Genomic DNA, 20,776 nt, shown 5'->3' on the forward strand with positions numbered 1-20,776 from the left:
TTGATTCCTCTCCTCCTCAAGGATGCCTCTATCCCAGCTTCTGCCTCCACAGACTAGATTTGTTAGTTTTGAGTAAATATATGTATAATATATATATATGGTATATACATAAATACATATATATTTCTCCTGTCTAGTTTCTTTTACCCAACAGGATGTTAATGAGATTCATTTATATCATTGCATGGTGTTGGTGTTGTTCAGTTGCAAAGTCGTCTGACTCTTTGTGACCCCATGGAATGCAGCATGCCAGACTCTTCTGTCCTTCACTATCTCCCAGAGCTTGCTCAAATTCAAGTCCATTGAGTCAATGATGTTATCTAACCATTTCATCCTCTGCTGCCCCCTTCTCCTCCTGTCCTCAATCTTTCCCATCAGGATGTTTTCCAATGAGTTGGCTCTTTGTATCAGGTGACCAAAGTATTGGAGCTCCAGCATCAGTCCTTCTGATGAATATTCAGGACTGATTTCCTTTAGGACTGACTGGTTTGATCTCCTTGCAGTCCAAGGGACTCTCAAGAGTCTTCTCCAACACCACAGTTCAAAAGCATCAAGTCTTTGGAATTCAGCCTTCCTTACAGTCTGAATCTCACATCTGTACCTGACTACTGGAAAAACCAAAGCTTTCACTATATGAACCTTTATTGACAAAATGATGTCTCTGCTTTTTAATATGCTATCCAAGTTTGTCATAGCTTTTCTTCCAAGGAGCTAGTATCCTTTAATTTTATGGCTACAGTCCCCATCCACTTTGGTAGGCTAAAATAAAATCTGTCACTGTTTCTACTTTTTGCTCATCTATTTGTCATGAAGTGATGGGACTGGATGCCAAGATCTTAGTTTCTGGAGACCTTTTACCCTTTAGCAGTCATTCTACTGTTTCTTGCTCAGCTTTCCCACCAAATCCTAAACAATCATTAATCTACTTTCTGTCTCTATAAAGTTGCTTATTCTGGACATTTCACATAAATGAAATTACAAAATGTGTGGGGTCTTGTAGTTGGCTTCTTTCACTTGGCATGATGTTTCCAAAGTTCATGAATGCTATAGCACAGATCAGCACTTCATTCCTTTTTATGGTCAAATTATATTCCATTGCATGGATGTGCCACATTTTATTTATCTGTTGATGGACATTTGGGTTGTCTCCATTTTTTGACTATTATGAATAATACTGCCACACATTTGCATAAAAATTTGTGTACAAGTTTCGTATGGATATTATATTTTCACTTCTCTTGAGCACATAGGAGTGGAATTGCTGGGTCATATCAGAGAAGGCAATGGCACCCCACTCCAGTACTCTTGCCTGGAAAATCCCATGGACGGAGGAGCCTGGTAGGCTGCAGTCCATGGGGTCGCTGAAGGTCGGACACGACTGAGCCACTTCACTTTGACTTTTCACTTTCCTGCATTGGAGAAGGAAATGGCAACCCACTCCAGTGTTCTTGCCTGGAGAATCCCAGGGACGGGGAGCCTGGTGGGCTGCTGTCTATGGGGTCGCACAGAGTCGGACACGACTGAAGTGACTCAGCAGCAGCAGCATGGTAACTATATTTAACTGAGGAACTGGCAGACTGTTTTCCAAAATATCTTCACAATTTTACATTCTCATTTTAATCTTTAAACAATTTATAAAATATGTTTTACATTGAATAAATTATATACATAATAAAAAATTCAAACAGCATAAATGGCTAAAAAGTGAAAAGCAAACTTTACCCTCTACATATTGCAAATGGCTAGGTGGCTGACAGGCTGCTCTGGACCATGGGGTGTAGATGCTTACCTGGTTTTGCACACCTAATGCCTTTAGGACTGAATAGAAAGGGAAAGAGGAAGAGGTGAACTGAATGTGTATTTTGAATCATACAAGTCATCTTCATTTCATTAAGCTCTTTATTCACATCTTTTTTCTTCAAGTTTTACAGAACCGGAATTATCTGTTGAAAGGACTTTTTTCAAAAGGTTTTTAAGATATATTCCCAATCTGCTCTCAGAAATGCCCCAATTTAAAGTCTCATCCGGACTGAATACTCATTTCCCTGTACCCTTGTCAGCAGACTAATACTGTGTATTACCACTTTACATGTAACTTTCTACTTGCCAATTTGCTACACACAAGGAGTCTCTTGACAAGTTGTCTATTCCCCAACGCTGCCTCTAGAAACAGGAAGGGGTCTTTTTCTTTATTTATTTTATTACTTTAGCTCCATCAATGTGACTCGGCCCTGGGGCTACAGGCACCGTAGAGGAGGAGACCGCGTGGCGACCTACCGGATCAAGCTCACCTCGACTAGCTATGGGAGCCAGGATGCACAACCTTTCCCGGTAGGTCCACCTGGGAGTCTCTAGGCGGCAGAGGGCGCTGTGGAGCCAGGGCCGGACCCCGCCCCCAGGGCCGCGCGCCGCGCCCCGTGACGTATTTCCGCGTCATCTGCCGCCGAGGCGTGCTCTCATTGGCTGTCAGAGAGGCAATTGGGGCGGAGCCAGGTGGGCGTGTGGAAAACGCAGCCTCCTGGAATTGGGGGGGCGAGGCTTCCCCTGTCCCCAGCCCTCCCCCAACTCTCCCCCGCCCTCCAGTCCGTCTCTGGGACTGCTGCGCTGAGCCGCTTGGAACGCGGCAGTGGCGGCGGCGCACTTTCCCGGGCTGTGGCTGGATCAGCGTTGTGGTGCGCGCGCCCGGGACCGGTTGACTGAGGGAGAGTGGGAGGGAATCCCGGGCTGCCGAGCTGCGCCGGCGGGGAAGCCCTTCGGTTCCCTGTGCACTGAGCAAGTGGGCCGGGGGTTCCCCCAGACCGCCACTGGCCCTTTGGCCCTGACGGGACCGCGCAGGGCGCGCCCCCCGAAGGCAGCCTTCGGGCTTGCGGCCCAGACTTGGCCCCGCGAGGCCGGCGCGGGGCAGCTCAGAGGGAGGAAGCTAGAGGGGCCGCCCTCAGAGTTGGGAGCGCCTTTCCTGGGTCCAAAATGCCCAAGAAGAAGCCGACGCCCATCCAGCTGAACCCGGCCCCGGACGGCTCCGCGGTTAACGGGACCAGCTCGGCGGAGTAAGTCTTGGGGTGGGGGGCGGGCTGGGGAGGCCCGGGCCGGGGTGCAGAAGCCAGTCGGGTGTGCGCCTCGCGCTGGGCTCTGCTCGGGTCATCACGTACGTCTCGGGCCGCCGGGCGCGAGGAACTCCCGGCCGCCGAGGTATCAGTGACTAAGCACTGATTGTGCTCCTGACTCAGACCAGTCCGTGCACCCAACGAGTAGCGATGCCCCATCCCCACCCCTTTACCGACCCTTTCAGTCATCCCTGACCTCTGGTTATTTTCCCTCTCCCTAAAAAATAAAAACTGGTTTATCGCCCGCTTGTCCCCAGCTCTTTCTCCTAGATTCTCTGGGATTCTGGTGTGTAACTGGGAGAAGGGAGCCAATGTTTTGGAAAAATTAAGATCGCATCTGCGTCTTGAGATCAACTCAGAATGTATAATGTGGAGTTGGGACCGGCAAGCAGTCCTCACCTTCGTGCTTGACACCTGTGGGCTGGGAGTGGCTAGTCGCGGCCGCTGCCTGGCCAGCGAGTACGTGTGTACACCAACACCCCCGAGGCTTTTTACTTGTCGACTTTGGGAGCTCCCATTCCTTGGCCTTCTTCCTGGAGACTCTTGTTTTGAAGGGAGCTGCTTTTCTTTTCTTCATCTGACTTTTCATTCATTCACCAGATCTCTTCTCATAGGTGTCTCTCCTGGGCTGCTTTAATTGGCCATGAGCCCAATTTTGGACCTGAGACATCACACCATGTTCTTGGAAATCACACACAAGGTGTTCCATCTCTGCAACTTCCAGTGTTCATCACAAACCAGCAGTTTACTTCTTTAAACAGTGATGAGTCTGTTTGATGGACGTTTCTGAGTTGCCAGCTCTTTTGTATCCTAGGTAAGGGACAGGACTGTGTGAAGGAGAAAGATCTGGCGAGCTGGAGAAATAAACAGAAAAGATTAAGAGTTCTTAATCTCTTACCTGCACCCTTGGAAACTTTAGGAAACCAGCTGATGAAAAGAACAGATTAGGCCTCGACCTTCTGCCCTTTGGTGATTTCTGTAACCTCTGTTTGTCTCTCTCGATGTTAATAGCCTGGGGACTTGTTGGCTTGGTGGCTCTGTCCACCCCTATAATGATCACAAGGCCAGTGGTGAACAGACCTGTGATGTGAGCTCAACCACATTCCTCAGACAAACTCCTTTCGATACTGAAGTATCTGTTTTGCATGATATTAACTTGCCCAGGTTAGTGGATAACTTTGCAAACATTGATGCACGTTTAGTGTACGGAATTTTATCCCCTAAAAATAGTCTGAAATCACCCCCACCTCCACCACCACCACCAGAGCAGGGCAGGACAGGACAAATTTTGACCACAGTGGATTCTGACTGAATGTTGTGTCCTGACCATCGTGCTCCCATTCGTTTTGGAGGAAGGTAGTGAGTGAAAGTGGGGTTTCCCAAGTGGCACTAATGGTAAAGAACCCACCTGCCAATGCAGGAGACAAGAGATGCAGGTTTGATCCTTTGGGTCGGGAAGATCCTCTGGAGGAGGGCAAGGCAGCTCACTCCAGTACTCTTGCCTGGGAATCCCATGGACAGAGAAGCCTGGTGGGCTACAGTCCATAGTGTCTCAAAGAGTCGGACACAACTGAAGCGACTAAGCCGCAGCAGCAGCAGTGAGTGGAAGTACCTGTAGTCATTCTGTTGTTGTGACCCAGTGTTCTTACAAAGTGACTGTAAGAACTCACAAGGAACTTACAAAGTTCTTACAATTGTGACTGTGTTCTTACAAAGGGGAGAGGGAAGAAAAAACGGAAAAAAACTATGCTGAAGTTGGTGGCAGATATATTTGGTGGGACTGGGAGATTCTAAACAGTGGGTAAAAGGTTGGACTCTGGAGTCAGGCTAAGTTTGTGGTTTTTTGATCTGGGTCAGGTCTCTCTAGGGCTTAGGTTTAGCTTTTTTGTTTGTGAAAATGGGTCTAATGATAGATCTGTTTAGAGTTGTGAAGACTAAGTGGGCTAATAGTAGTAGCTCTCCCGTCAGTGTTGGCTGCTGGTACCTTTGTTACTGGGTAGAGAATGCTGAGGGAAGCCTGAAGGTAATTTGCAGTCGTGGTGGTAGATGAGGCGCCATAGCTTCTGGATAACCAACCCCCTTACTCAGTTTTCTGTGCCGTGTGCATCTACCTCCGTGACTCATGGCTGTGTTACAGTAGGAGGCATCTCTGTGTAGGCTGCCTGAGACAAACGGGGACTGTTCCCCTGCCCCTTGCCTTCATGGGGGAAAGCTGTACACATCTGTTAATACATCTTTCCCGTTTTTCAAGCAAAGCTGATGTATTCATGTTTCTCTCAGTAGATCAGGCCATGATTTGGCACATTTTCATAAAGTGTAAAAAGAAAAAAGTCCATTGACATTAAAGAACTCTTGGTACTAAATTGGCAAGGTTGTTTGTCTGTGACTCCCTGGCACTTGGGACTGCTCTCTAATGGAGCACTTACCCCATTCAGACAAAGTTATGTTATATGGGACCTGGATTCTATGCAGCTTCTGGGGGTCCTTGAAGAAAAAGACTGCAAAAATATTTCTTTTGCAAGTTTGCAAAAATATATGAGTATATTGCAAGGGTGCTGAATGTTAGAGTGAAATAAGTTGGAAACAAGATCATGTCATTTCCCTGTTTAAAATGTTTTCTCTGGGAATTCCCTAGTGGTCCAGCGATTAGGACTTCCTGTTTCCACTGCTGAGGGCCTGGGTTCAATCCCTCGTCAGGGAACTAAGATCCCACAAACTTCACAACTCAGCACCGCTCCCCACACCCAAAAAAAGTTTTCATAGTTTCATTGCAGTTAGAATAAAATAAAATTGAAATTCTTTATATTGGGCTGTACGTCTGCTGTATCCCCCCTTCCCCGCCCCATCTCTTTAACCACACTTCCTGCTGCTCCTTTCTTCCGTTACGCTGGTCTTCTTTCACTTCCTCCATGGGATGGTCCATGCTCCCTCCCGACCCTCGCACATGCTGTTCCGTTGGCCTGACATGAATCCTCCCTTTCTCTTCCCAAGCTGCGAAGGAAGCAGTCTTCACCTCTCTGAGTAACTGTCATTTCCTCAGAGATGTTCACAGACCACCTAATCTAAAGTGGGTCCCTCTTTCTCATGTCACCTGACTTTTTTAATGGCACTCATTCACTGTCCATAATCTTTTACTGGGGTATTTTAATATTTCTGTCTTCTGTACACCTTATAACCTGTAAGATCGGATTGCCCTTTTTATATTTGCTGTTCAATAAGTAGTGCCTGGAATAGTACCTGGAAAGTAATCAGTGCACAAATGTTTGTGGAGAAAATTAGGGAAATTTCTAATATTTGCATAGTCTGTTTATCAAGTCTTTTAATAGCTTTTCTTTTTTTTTTTTGGTTATTTCTCCCTTTATTTTCATTCCCTCCTCCCCACTTTCTTCTCTTCCCAAGACACCATCTCACCCACTCTGGATATTTAATATATGGTCCTATAATTCTACCTATTCGTTGGGTATATGTGTACTTTTGGGAGGGAGATAGTGTTGTTTTGTGTGCTTAGGGTGCTGTATACTATTGTGCTATTATTCAGCCTTGAAGGAAATCCTGCCATTTGCAACACCATGGATGGACCTGGAGGACAGAATGCTAAATGAAATAAGCTAGACACAGAAAGAAAAATACTGCATGATTTCAGATTTTATATAGAATCTAAAAAAAAGGAATACATGAAAGCATAGAGTAGATAGGTGGTTACCCGGGGTGGGGAGGTGGGGAAAATGGGAGGATATTTGTCAAAGGATACAAAGTTGTAGTTAATAGGGTGAATACATCTAGAGATCTAATGCTTAGTGTGATGACTATAGTTAATAATACCACGTTGAATACTGGACATTTGCTGGGAGAGTAGATTTCAGGTGCTCTTGTCACACACACACCCCACATGGTAAATGTGTGAGGAGATGTGTATATTAATTAGCTTGACTGAAATAATCATTTCACTATGTGTATATAGTGAATCATCATGTTGTACACTTTAAATATTTTCATTTTTTATTGAAAATCCTATTGTGCTATAAATCTGCATCAGTTGGGATAGACTAGAAAATCTCAGTAGTTTAACATGCTTTCAGGTTAATGGGAGACTCTTTTGATTGGATTCCAATCAGGGCCTCCGGCTGACTGAGGCACCATGTCTGAAATACGCTTAATGAGAAGGGAGTCTTGAGAACCACATGCTGGCTTTTAAAGTTTCTGCCTAGAAGTGGCACTTTTGCTCCCGTTTTTGTAAAGCAAATCACATGGCCATGGTGACCTTCACAGGGGACAGGGGCCTTCTTGGAAGGAAAAGAAGCAGCAGTATTTGAACGGAAGCAATGACCACCCTTAACTTTTATTTCAGGTTTTTCTTTTTCAAACAAGTGCCGTATTTCTGAGCTCTGTTCATAGTGTTAGACGTGTATCTAGTTAATTGTTTCCTTGGTTGCAGAGCAGTCTATCATGTGCATGTACCACATTTTACTTATCATTCCCCTAGAATAAGAAGACAGTTTTGTCGTTTCTAACCCCTTGCTGCTTCAAACAGTGAAGCCATCACTGTCCTTAAATCTGCACCTCCTTTTGGACTCTTATAAGAGTTCCCTGTGGAATGTACTCAGAAATGGGATTGCTGAGTGTGAGGGTACTCTGCCTCTCCTTCCATGATAAGGCATTCGCTTACTCTTTCTTTGTGCTTTATTTTTTTTTTCTGTTTCCTTTTTATTTTTGAAATTGTGAAAGTACAAAAACACACAGGAGACTTGGAAAATACAGAACAAGTTATATATAGTTCCACTATATATTACAGTTGTTTTTTTAAGTAGATAAATTAAGATTTTTAGTTGGGAGTTTCAATATCAAACTCTCAAAAATTAATAGAATGAATATACAGAAAAGTAGAAGGATAAAGTGGATCTGGAAGGCACCATGAACCAATTCAGCCTAATTAAAATTCATAAAGTTCACGTAACAGTAGGATACAAAATCTATTCAAGTTCCCATAGACTGTAAACTAGGAGACATTGAAACATATCCAGGCACATAAAACAAGGTGCAAAAATTTCATGGTCTAGGGGAATTGAAATCATATAGAGTCTATTCTTTCTTTGTTTTAAAGAGTACTTTTAACCCTCCCAAGGAGAAGCTGGAGCGCTGAGTAGAGTTCGAAGTTGCAATGCAGGGTGCTCCCCAAGACTTCACTTTTTCTTTTACCTTAGGCAAGTCTTTTGTACTTTCTGACTTTTAGTTTCCTTATCTGCAGAGTGAGGATGAGAGTGGTTTATAAAATCTCTGTCTTAGTGGCCGACGAGGCACTGCCTGGTCAGGTTCTTGGTTTTCCCCATCGTCCCCTTCACTCTTGGCTCCAGCCATGCTGTTCCCGTTGCTGTTCCACAGTGTTGGTTGTCTGCATTCCAGTCTCAGAACTTTTGCTGTTCTCTCTACCTGGAATTCTCTTCTGCCCAATACCCACATGACTTGCTCCCTTACTTCCTTTGGAGCTCTGCTCAAATGTTTCTTCACACAGGCCGTCTTGGATCACTCTATTTGTAGCACTCCCTGTCATGCTTGACTCCCTTATTTGCCCTATTTTTCTTTGCAGCACTTACCACTAATTAGTGTTGCATTGTCTATAAATATTTATCTCCACCTCCCCCTGCCCTAAAATGTATGCTTCATGAAGGTGGGGGGTTGGTTTGTTCCTTGGTCAGTGAGTAGATCAGTGTCTGGCCCATAGCAGATACTCAGTAGATATCTGTTGACTACATGATTGAATCGTTCCTACCTTGAAGGAGTATCGTGAAGATTAAACAAGATAACACATACGGAAATGCTTTGAAGACCACAAGGTGCTGAATAAACAAGGCACATTGCTTAGCCTTGGTGGCATCCACAGCTTTTTGATTTGCATCAGCACTTTCTGCAGGTTTGTGGGAACACACATCTGTTAGTGTGAAAGCCCTTAAGGAAGGGGGCAGAGAGATTGAAATGGGTTGTTGTGCTTTTGGGGGTTCTCTTACGGCCTTAGGCGCTTCCCTGATGGCTCAGTTGGTAAAGAATCCGCCTGCAATGCAGGAGATCCTGGTTGGATTCCTGGGTCAGGAAGATCCTCTGGAGAAGGGATAGGCTACCCACTCCAGTATTCTTGGGCTTCCCTTGTGGCTCAGCTGGTAAAGAATCCACCTGCAATGTGGGAGATCTGGGTTCGATCCCTGGGTTGAGAAGATCCCATGGAGAAGGGAATGGCTACCCACTCCAGTATGGGCTTCCCTTGTGGCTCAGCTGGTAAAGAACCTGCCTTCAATGCGTGGGTTGGGAATATCCCCTGGAGAAGGGAAAGGGTGCCCTCTCTGGTATTCTGGCCTGGAGAATTCCATGGACTGTATAGTCCATGGGGTCGCAAAGAGTTTGACACGACTGAGCGTCTTTCACTTACGACCTTACCTGGGATGTGCATTACGATAACTAGAAGCTTTTGAAGTGGTTTTAACTGACTTTGTAGTTCTGAATTTAGGTGCTTCTACTGGTTTGTTGCAGCAATAACTAGTACTGGTGCAGTCTTTTGAGAACAGCTTCAGGTAAAAAGTAGGGGCAGCTGAACCTTGTGTCCTTGGGAAGAATGTCTCTGCTGTTGCACCAGATATAGAAAGAGCAAAAGGTTCATAAAGATGGCTTAGTCTGGGGCAGGGAGATGTGTAAGGTCCTTGTTTGAACATAAGCATGTACAGCATTCTACTTTCACTTATTTATGCATCTTTTGAAAACAGGGAGAGAATACTTCAGCAGAGCTTCCCATCTCTAGATTGATTTTTCTCTGGCTGATCCCTTTATTGTCCTTCCATAGCCCCTGCTTTTTACCTCTGTCTGGTCTTGCTCACATGGTTTCCTTTGTCTGGAATGCCCTCCTCCACTTTCCTGTGTGATTTTATTTTTGTCTTGTATTTGCCACCACACTTTAGGTGAGGGGAGGACCTATCACTATGAGCAAAGGAACCATGACTATCTTGTGTACTGATATTTCCCTCACATCTAGTCCAGGGCCTGGAATGAAAGAATGCTCCCATCTTTCAAGACCTAGAATAGAGTTCATCTCCCATGTAGCCTTTTCTGAGTAACTCCATGCTATTCTAGGACCCGAGTTTGAGACTTAGTTATGCTACTTCTATATTGCTGATCTTTGGCATGTCGTTTATTTATTAAAAAAATTTTTTTTTTGTATGTTATTTAACTTCACTGAGTCTTAGTTTCCCTCATTAGTAAAGTAAGGATGATAATATAACAAACCTGTGAGGGAAGGAGGGCAGGTGAGCATCATCCAAAATAATGTTATAAAAGTATTTTATGATTGTTGGAAGCTGTCTACATGGGAAGTGTAATTAGTGGTGCTGGCTTTGGTTTCTTCCTTCTCAGTTGACTGTTACCTTTTTTTCTTAATACCAAATTGCAAATGTTGATACGTCATGTTAATTTATACATTTCATATGCTGCCTGTTCTTTGAAGTCTTACCCAAACCTGCATCTAATCAAGCCTTGAGATCTGACTTTCTGTTTACAGCATATACAGGGACAGAGAAGCAAGTGAAATGACACCAGGAGGAAACAGACAAATTCAGGATGTGGAATATTCTCTAAGACAACCGACCCGGTCCCTTTAGTCAATGTCATGCGGGAAAAGTAAGGGAGGGTGCTGTTTGAGAATAAGAGACTAAGGAGACATGCCAGTCAAATGTAATGAACCTTGGTTGGGTACTGAATCAAAAAATGTAATAGCTGTAAAAATGATTTCTTGGAACAACTAGGGAAATTTAGAGAATTATGGTTAATTTTTTAGATGTAATAATGGTATGATTATGTAGGAGACTGTTGTTGTTCATAGTTGATGAGTGAAACTTTGAAATGGTTCAGGAAAAAAAATCACACTCACATAGTAGATAAAGCAAATGGGGCAAAATTGTTCACAGTTGTTTAGTTGGTTAGTGTGTGAGTTTGACTCTTCCCTTCTTTCCATATTTCTTATGTTTGAAAAAATTAATAATAAATTTTTAAAAAGTACCCAGAGATTAAAATTCATCCTAAATCTTACGTCCTTTTTAACATTAACTTACATTTTCTTTCTCCCCCTTTGTACTCTGGCCTGTGTGTTTGTGTGTGCGCTTCGTCGCTCAGTCGTGTCCTAATCTTTTAGGCCTCATGGATTGTAGCCTGTCAGGCTTCTCTGTCCATGGGGTTTTTTCCAGGCAAGAATAGTGAAGTGGTTTGCTATTTCCTCCTCCAGGGGGGGTCTTCCCTGACCCAGGGATCAAACCCGAGTATCCTGCATCTGCTGCATTGCAGATGAATTCCTTACCATTGTACTATCTGGCCTGTATTGTATAATAAACATCACATTAAATTCTGTATCATTTTGAAGTCATATGCTTTCTTTTTCACTAAATGTTCCTTGTGTCTTTTTTTCCTCCATTAATTTGATTACTTGGGACCATGCCTTTTTGGACCCCTGGGTCTACATCACTCCATTCGCTTAGTATAGTAAATCATTATTGGTAAATTGGACAAAACCAAAATAACGTTAAACAAACTAACCAACAACAACAAAAAACTCTTCCATGCAAGCTTCCATTGGTATGAATTGGTAATTGTTTCTACCACATCCATAGGAAGCACAGGTCAAGCAATGGAGAATCTTTCCAACATATTGAAAAAACGTGGAGAACCCACAGACTGGGAAGAAGATGAGGTAAGCTTGAGAAGAAAGCTTAGAGTCTCAGTTTTGTTTCTCTTAGTCCTTTCTTGAAGCTGCCAGTTTTGAAAAAATCATCCTAGTCTCTTTCTGCCACTTGATTATATTTTTACTTTGTGTCCTGTATCCTGTCTCTTTTGTCTGAAAACCCACGAGAGCTGTTTGAAGGCTCACATACCTGTTTGCTAAATTAACAACCTTCCAGAATGAATTGCGTTTTTTTGTTTTTAAAAGAGCAGGTGTTCTCTGAATCCTGGTGCAGGGCCTACTGCTAAAAATGCTGATCCTAAAAAAAAATAAAAATAAAAATGCTGATCCTGCCTCTGATTTCTTGGGGGAGCCCCCAGGGGTATCCTGCTTTGATGTCAGCAAGGGAGTCAGATAAGAAGATGTTGCATGGGGGTTGAAGAAAAATCAAATAGAGTGATTTCTTCCCCCTGAACCCAACTCTTTTTTGAATATTTGCTTGCTCATGTACAACTTTAAAAGAAAATTGAATATATCAGTACCTTTTTAAGGAAAGAACCTGCAGACATTAAATTTTCCAGTTTAACTTTTGGTTATTCCATTATATACATACATAGATAACTGTAATCAGTTGATGGGTTCCCCTCCTACCCCATTTTTACTCACAGACATAATTCTCATGCTTGTCATTTATTTTTGGCTAAAGAGTAGAATTTGATAGGACCTGGCTTCACAAGTGACACTTGTTGATTATTTATATGGCTTCCAAAGTTTTATTATTTACTGATACTCTTATAAGTATCTTGAACTAATTTGTTTTGTTCTTTTAAACTAATTCATACACCAAATCAGAGGCAGTGAACCACGTTACCCATTTAGTTATGTATTACTGAGTGTGTTCCATAAAAAGACAGAACCAATTTACAGTGTATATTTCAACTAGTTCCTCAAGCTTTAGGAAGTTGGGTTTTTTTTTTTTTTTGAAATTTAATGATTTTTTTTTTTGATAGTTCAATAGGGCTCCCTCTCAGTCTGCTTTGCTTTGTTTGTCAGGCTGTATTTTTGAAATGGGATTATTTTCAGTCTAAACTAATATTTAATGAATGCATTTTGAATGCATGGATTCTGCTGGATGGTGTAGACAGGTGAGTAAGATTCTTTTTGCCTCCACGGATCTTAAAATCTCATGTATGGAGAGGTTGCAAGTTCACAAGAAGGAGGAAACAGATGGGTAGAGTAAGAAAAGTGCCCCAAGAGAAAGAGGTACAAAGAAAGTACTGTCGATGCTCATTGAGAGCAGGAAGAACGCACATCCAGTGGGGAAGATTAGGAGGGCCTTCACAGAGGAGATGACATTTGAGCTGGGTCTTGAAGGATGGCTAGGATTTCCATGGGAATGGGGGAGGGAGGGGGCCTGGCAGGAAGAGAGCTCAGGATGAGCAGCTTCACATAAGTGGGAAAGCTTGGGATGTGTAGAGGAGCCGGCAGCGAGCTCAGTGTGCTGGATGCATAGCTGCAGGTCGCAGGAGATGAAGCTGGAGAGGTAGGTGGGAAGGCTTTGTGGCACAAACTGAACACTTTGAAAAGTTTCGTGCAAGCTTTTTTCTTCTCGGACCATTTTTTAATAGATATGTCTAACAGTTTTGTTGTGCTTTGTTTTATTTATTTATTGTTAGTTTGTGTCTTTTATTAGCCAGTAGACATTACTTGTCTTTTGGTTTGTTGAAGCGATAGGTCAGTGTGCTTCGTATTTTTTCAGTTTTATAAATTATGTGGCTACTACATCATCCCACTGTGATGTTTCCCTTTTATATTGTATTACTTAGGAAAAAATACGTATATTTTTTATTTTCCAAAGCATGTCTTTTGTATGGTACAACCTACTTTTCTTTTGTATTCATACATGTAGCATTATTTCATAACTAGCAGGAGTATGTGGCTTCATTTTCTTCTAGCCTTTTCTCTCCCTTATATGGTCCCATCTGGAATTAATGTGTTTGGGGTGAGGTATGGGTCTATGTTAATTTTTCTACACAATGAGGTCTAATATCTTCATGGAGTTTATTAAATAGGATTTTTATCTCTTGTATTTTCAGGTTTATTTTATGTGGTCTTTATGGTATTTTTAAAATCTATTTCTAAAATTTCTTTTTAGCTCTTACATACTTTTGAGTCTTTTTTTGTTATCTTAAATTGGGTAGGGTTAAAGATAACTTTAAAAATTGTCATGGTGTATATTTCCATTTATTAGTGTCTCCCCCTCTCTTTCTATTATGGTGTTATAGTTTCTTTTGAATAATTCTCTTGTGTCCTGAGTTCATATTTCAAATACCTAACATTTTGATGCTGTTGTGATGGAACATTTTTTAATTTGTGTATTCCATCTTGACTGTGATTTGATTTGTATGAATTGTTTATATCCTGAAGCTTTGTTAAATTCATTTATTATATCTAGTAACTTTTGATTGAATATCAGTATTTCTAGATTTATTAGTGTCATCTGCAAAACGTAACTCAATTCTTCCCTCTCAACACCATTTCTATTTTATAGCCATCTCAACTTGCTTTGCTCTCAATAGCAGTTCTTGTGTCCCAGGGGAACATTTGAAACTAATGAGGCTTCCCAGGAACCTTCGGGGCTAGGGGCTTTTCTGCTCTTTCCATAGAGTTGTGAAAATAGGAAGCAGCTGTCCAGCTTTATAGAAGCAGCGCTTGTTAGGGCTGGCAGGGTCCTTACAGATCCTCTAGCCCTGTGCCTCCTTTTGCAGTATAAGGAAACCAGACCTAGAGAGGGGAAGGAACTTGCTGGGACTTCACACAGCTGGAGTTAAAGAAGGTACCTGAAATTTTATCCCAACTCAGATATATTTTCATTTGGTATGCTTACTTGGTCTGAAAAATTTCTAAGTTTACCCAAAACTGAATTTTGGTAATTTTACCCAGTCTTCTTAAAAATTTTTATAAACCTCTTTTTAGGTAATAATCTGAAACTCTGGAAAAGGATATCTCTCAATATCACCGCTCACCTAAGGTGTTTGAGGAAAAAGGGAATGAGGAAATGGAGGGAGGAAAGGCTATTTTATTTTTGTCCAGGATCCTTAGTAGGAGGGCCTATTTTTAAGCTTCATAATGTCAGTTTTTAAAGCAGTGGTTTTCAGAATAACCACAGACAGAAGTCCTTGTGAAATGAATGCCTTCCTAGAATTGACCTATTTTGAGTTTAAACTGTTACCCAAGAAAGGTTCAGAATTTCAGATGCTCTTAAGCACATTTACTTTTCAGACAAAGTAGAACAACTGAGTTGAGTGAATGATCTGCATAGGTTCCAGATTCTGGTTAAATCTTGAAATTTGGGAGTTGTAAGGAGAAGACATGACTAATCAGTCGCATTGTTGTACTTACATGTTGACTGGATCCAGGTTCATTATGTTTCTTTATTGAGTTAGAACTTTAATTTTCAGGTTATTGTTTTTTTAAATTAGATTAGACCCTCACCACATTTGAGAGTTCCGAGTTGAAATTATTTGCCCTATTTGATTTCATATCTTCCTTCAGTAAATAATCCTTCAAGGATGTCCTTGTTGGGGAGGCCTCAGAAGTTAGCAGGATTTCTAAGCTAACTATAAACCTTTTGTCTAATGGCTTACTCAAATTCAGATTGAAACCCTACCAAAGTGCTAGCCTGTATTTCAGCTCCTCTGTCTCTTTCCCTCTCTCTCTGAGTCTATGGAATGCTAGAAAAACAAGAAGAGGGTAGTTTAACATGCCAGTAATTATTAACAGTGGAAAATACATCCTGCTTATCGTAGGCATCCATTTGTGTCCACTGATAAAACTTGGACATTGGAGCCACAGAAGAGTTCTATTCACCAAAAGAAGGACCAGTGGAACATTGGACCAGGCTCATAACACATTATATTAGTTTAGATAGAGAGTGCAACACTTATATTCTTTTACTGGAACACTTCTAAAATATAGTCTTTTTTTTGTTTGTTTGCCTTATTTTATTTTGGTTACTAAATTAGTGCAAGGTTAGCCATACATGCAGCTTGTAAAAAGGCAGTCCTGAAGCATTTACAAATAAAAAAGAAGTTATAAAATATTTATTAGGGGAAGTCAAGGGGAGAGTTAGCGAGGAAAGTACCAGAAAACCACCAACAGGTGTTTTGGTTGCACTGAACAAAGTTTCAGTTTGATGGGCAATCGGGGGGAAGGGTTTTGTGAATTCCTGAAATGTGAGGTGGCATGCGAGGTGGAGGGGACACAGGGTAAGCGGAAATCAGCGGTTCCAGAGACACAGAAGGCTTGGGTTACTGGAGGCTCACCCCTTGCTGAGGATCCGTAACAATTCCTGAGCAAGTGGCTTTCTTGAAAAACAAGAGCTGCATCTGTAGGGCCCAGGTACAAGTAATCAAGTATGGGTCCTAGATCAGGAAAGGCAAAAGATAGGATAAAGGCAAAAGACATAAAACTTTATCCCTGAAGGACATCATAACTGAAAAAATAACTACCACTGATTGAGGAACTTCCTGATCTGTTTCATCCATTATCTTAAACTTGCACTAAAACTCTGCAAGAAAGGTCATAATATTCTGTTATACAGATAAGGAAAATGAAGTTCAGGAATTTGCATGTTTGCCTAACTAGTTAATGGTGGAGCTAAGTTTGGAACCCAGGTCTGTCTTGCTCTAACACTCAAGCTCTTCCCACATAGCCCTCCAAAGATCACATAAAATACTAGAGGTCATCTTCCAGCTACTCTTGCCAGAACTGTAGCCACTAGCCATATGTAACTATTTAAATGTTAATGAGTTAAAAGTTAAGAATTGGTTCCTAATTTATACTAGCCACACAGAGGACACAGTGCCACATGTGGCTAGTGGTTACTGTACTGGGCAGCACAGATTACATTTTCATTGTTGCAGAAAATCTGTTAGTATCTAGCAGTTATCCAATTTAACTCTTATTTATTTTTGCCCCTTTATTTTGCAAAGGAAAAAATGAAGGACAAAGGTACTAACTTGTTCAGTGTCTCCAGGCCTTTGGGCTGGTTGCCTGGTAGCTTTTCTTATGTTCCACCCCCTTCCTTAAAAAAAATTAGCAGAATAGAGATGTGCAAAAGCAGTGACTCCTACTCTCTCAGCTTTGCCTGGCCTTCAAACTAGATTCTTCCTCCTGAAGTACAGTCCTGAGTTTCCATGAGTTCAAAGAACATTTCGTGGTTAATTTCCCCCAGGGAAATGAAAGATGTTTTTTGGAAAGGAATTCCATGCTAAATGTATGAAATAGCACTTTGATTCCTTCTGGTTCTTTCTCTGCTTTCCTACTAAGCACTTCGTAATTGAACTTGCAGCTGCCAACCATTTGTCTTCCAAATAAGGCCAGCTTCAAAACAGTTCAAATGACAGAGGTATATATACTTTGAATGCTAGCAGCTGCTTGTTATTTGCTGTTTATTCCAATGGCATTTGTGTTAGGGTCAAATAGATTTAGATTATGCCCAGAATTACAACAACAGATTTCTAACTTGTGTGTTTAGAAGATTAAGATGTATTAACATTCATTTAACTGATATTTAGTACATACCTAATATGTATCAGGTACTTGGCTGAGAGATGGACAAAAAGAAAGTTTGCTGAAAATTAGAAAAGATGCCAGTGTTATGGCCAAGTTGAATGTGTTTTAGATTTTCTGATTTTTATTGTCAGTATTTGCCACCCATATATATATACCTATTTAGTCCTAAATTCAATAAAAGCTTCAGTTTGGATCATAGCTTTGAAATAAAGTGAAGAATCACATGGAAATGTTCTTTTAGTACATGCTGTTAAAGACGTTTAAATTATATACTCCAGTGTTTAAATGACAGTCTAAAAGGTTATGTGTGTGCTTGGGGGATGAACCTGTGAGAAAAACCAAGGCATTGTACTGGGGTAGTATTTTTAGGAAGCCTAAATGTGATGTTTGATTTCAGTCTAACAGACTCATAGCTTAGAAAATTGTCTTTCAGAAACAGAGAAATTAAAGTTTGGGGCTTTTCCCAAAGGAAATGTTAAAATCACGTAAATGAGTATGCTCAGAGAGATTAAAAGCAAATTTGAGGAGCTTCTGTGGTGACTCAGTGGTAGAGAACCTGCCTGCCAGTGCAGGAGATACCAGTTCGATCCCTGATCTGGGAAGATCCCACATGCTGTGGAACATCTAAGCCTGTGCACTACAGTATTGAGCCTGCCTCCAGAGCCTGGGAACCATGACGACGGAGCCTTCATGCCACAACTGCTGAAGCCCGTGCTCCCCAACAAGAGGAGCCACCACAGTGAGAAACCCACAAAGGACAGTGAAGAGTAGCCCCTGCTCACCACAACTAGAGGAAAGCCTGTGCAGCAAAGAAGACCCAGCACATAAAAAAACAGCAAAGAAAACCGATTTGACTGATACCAAGGTGTCTGGGAGAGTGCCTGTCTTCCCTGAGAGCACAGAGGCGGAGCAGAGAGCACCTGAAAGGCGGTGGAGACGGTAGCATGGAATCTTGGGGGGCTCTGACACCTGGCCTTTCTGTCTGAGAGCAGGGGATGGGTGGGTGGGTGCAGAGCATCCAGAGGTCTTCACTGGATTGTTGAGAGTAGGATCTAATTTCTAGAAAGTTGGGGATGGGATTATAAGAGTTTTGGAGGCAACAGACCCAAAAGCAGGATGGTCTGAGGAAGACATTCACCTCTGAGTGGTACTTGTCTTTGGTGTTACTGCAGTGAAGAACCCAGCTTCCTGATCAGATTTTTGAACAAATGTTTCTGCTCCCCCACCCCAGGTGTTTCATTTGAATCTAGAGACCGACCCCTTTTTCGGAGGGATTTGAAAGTCTTCAGAATTTTCAGGCTGCAGTACTTTTGAATAATAGTACCTTATGTAGAGCAACAGTGTGAGATCTGAATTCCTTTTCTACAACTATTAACTCGCCACATGACCATTCTGTGCCTGCTTTCCTGCAAGGTGAGGTTGGTGGTAATGCCTTCTTACCTTTCTGGGTTTAGGTAATGAGCTCCACATGACCCTACAGGTCACCCCTGGGCCCGTTTTCAAGTTCTAAGTAGATCATAAGTAGGTTAAACTTTATTGTTGAAAGGAATCTTGGAGATCTTTTTTGCAGTCTTAATTTTGGCATAGATAATCTAGGACTAGAAGAAAACCTTAATAGAAGTTGACCTTGTCACACAGCAGGTTCTGCTTTGAATTACGAGTGTGACTTCTGAGTGAACATAGCCTGGAGACAGTGAGGCTCAGGGGAGAGGCCTTGGAACCAGCACACTTGAGTTTGAATCTTGACTCCGCCTCTATTTTCAGTGATCTTGTGCAAGTTTTTTCATATCCTTGAATCTGTAAAATGGGCACAGTAATCCCTACCCAGCAGAAAGGATTCATAGATACTTGGTGTGTGTAAACTGCTTTTTGATGATTAACTGGGCTCATGAGGAGGACCAGGACTAGATTCCTGTCCCAGGGTGCCTTATTTTCTATCAGGTGAGAAGGAGAGAAAATTCTCACCTCCCAAAGAACTTCCAGTGATGAGACTCTTCAGCTGTTCTTTATCCACACAGACTTAGAATAGAGACAACACCGGGCATACTTGCAATATCTGGGGATGTGCAGGAAGGAAAAGAATTATTTTCAGTGAAAGAGGAGGCTGCACAAGGTGCCTGGGAAACAACTGCCACAGTGCATCCTAATATAGACTCCTCCCAGCGTCTCGAGGCGGCCGTCTGCCTGGCAGGCACCACCGGGAAGCTCAGCTTTCATCTCCAAGAGTTTAAAGAGGATTTCCTGGGGAGCGTGTGTGCGTGTGTATAGGAATAGGGAGGGGTAGTCACTGTCATACAGGGAAGGTATGGCTTCCCTTTCTTCCTGGGGCTCAAACCAGATGTTGAGGGTCAGTTCCAGGTAGGTCTTGGGTTCAGCTTCTCCTTCATGTTTCTTCTAGAGGTCTTCCTCAATGGGCCCTGGCCTCTGCTCATACTATGTCTTCTATTGGGATTGCCTTCTCCACCTTTAGTACATGTTGAAATCCTTGTTGCCGTTAAGTCGCTCGGTCGTGTCTGACTCTTTGAGGACCCCATGGACTGCAGCATTCCAGGCCACCCTGTCCTTCACCATCTCCCAGAGTCTGCTCAAACTCATGTCCATCAAGTCAGTGATGTCATCCAACCTACTTATCCTCTGTTGTCCCCTTCTCCTGCCTTCAATCTTTCCCAGCATCAGGGTCTTTTCTAGTGAATCAGCTCTTTATATCAGGTGGCCAAAGGATTGGGGTTTCAGCATCAGTCCTTCCAATGAATATTCAGGATTGATTTCCTTTAGGATTGACTGGTTTGATCTCCTTGCAGTCCAAGGGACTCTCAAGAGTCCTCTCCAACATCACAGAATGAAAGCATCAATTCTTCAGCGCTCAGCCTTCTTTATGGCCCAACTCTCACATCCATACATGACTACTGGAAAAAAAACATAGCTTTGACTATATGGACCTTTGTTGGCAAAGTAATGTCTCTGCTTTTTAATATGCTGTTTAGGTTTGTCATAGATTTTCTTCCAAGGAGCGAGGATCTTTTAATTTCATGGCTGCAGTCACCATCTGCAGTGATATTGGAGCCCAAGAAAATAAAGTCTGTCACTGTTTCCATTGTTTCTCTGTCTATTTGCCATGAAGTGATGGGACCTGATGCCATGATCCTAGTTTTTTGAATGTTGAGTTTTAAGCCAGTTTTTTGACCCTACTCTTTCACTTGCATCAAAAGGCTCTTTAGTTCCTCTTCGCTTTCTGCCATAAGGATGGTGTCATCTGCATATCTGAGGCTATTGATATTTCTCCCAACAATCTTGATTCCAGCTTGTGCTTCATCCAGCCCAGCATTTTGCATGGTGTACTCTGCATATAAGTTAAATAAGCAGGGTGACAATACACAGCCTTGACATACTCCTTTCCCTATTTGGA

General features: G+C 42.3%; 1 protein-coding gene across 2 annotated transcripts in view; it reads left to right on the forward strand.

Annotated features, from left to right (window-relative positions):
- The first annotated feature begins 2,490 nt into the window (after positions 1-2,490).
- Positions 2,491-20,776, forward strand: part of MAP2K1 (mitogen-activated protein kinase kinase 1) — a 75,075-nt gene continuing 56,789 nt past the window's right edge. The window contains exon 1 of one of the 2 annotated variants that reach the window (XM_061430146.1): positions 2,491-3,047. In XM_061430146.1, the coding sequence (XP_061286130.1) occupies positions 2,968-3,047 (80 nt within the window). In that variant the 5' untranslated portion in view covers positions 2,491-2,967. Of the gene's footprint in view, positions 3,048-13,247; positions 13,337-20,776 lie in introns of those variants that run through there. The other variant, XM_061430147.1, reaches the window with a different exon arrangement.

This window comes from Bos javanicus, chromosome 10 (assembly GCF_032452875.1).
Source record: "Bos javanicus breed banteng chromosome 10, ARS-OSU_banteng_1.0, whole genome shotgun sequence".
Lineage (NCBI taxonomy): Eukaryota > Metazoa > Chordata > Mammalia > Artiodactyla > Bovidae > Bos > Bos javanicus.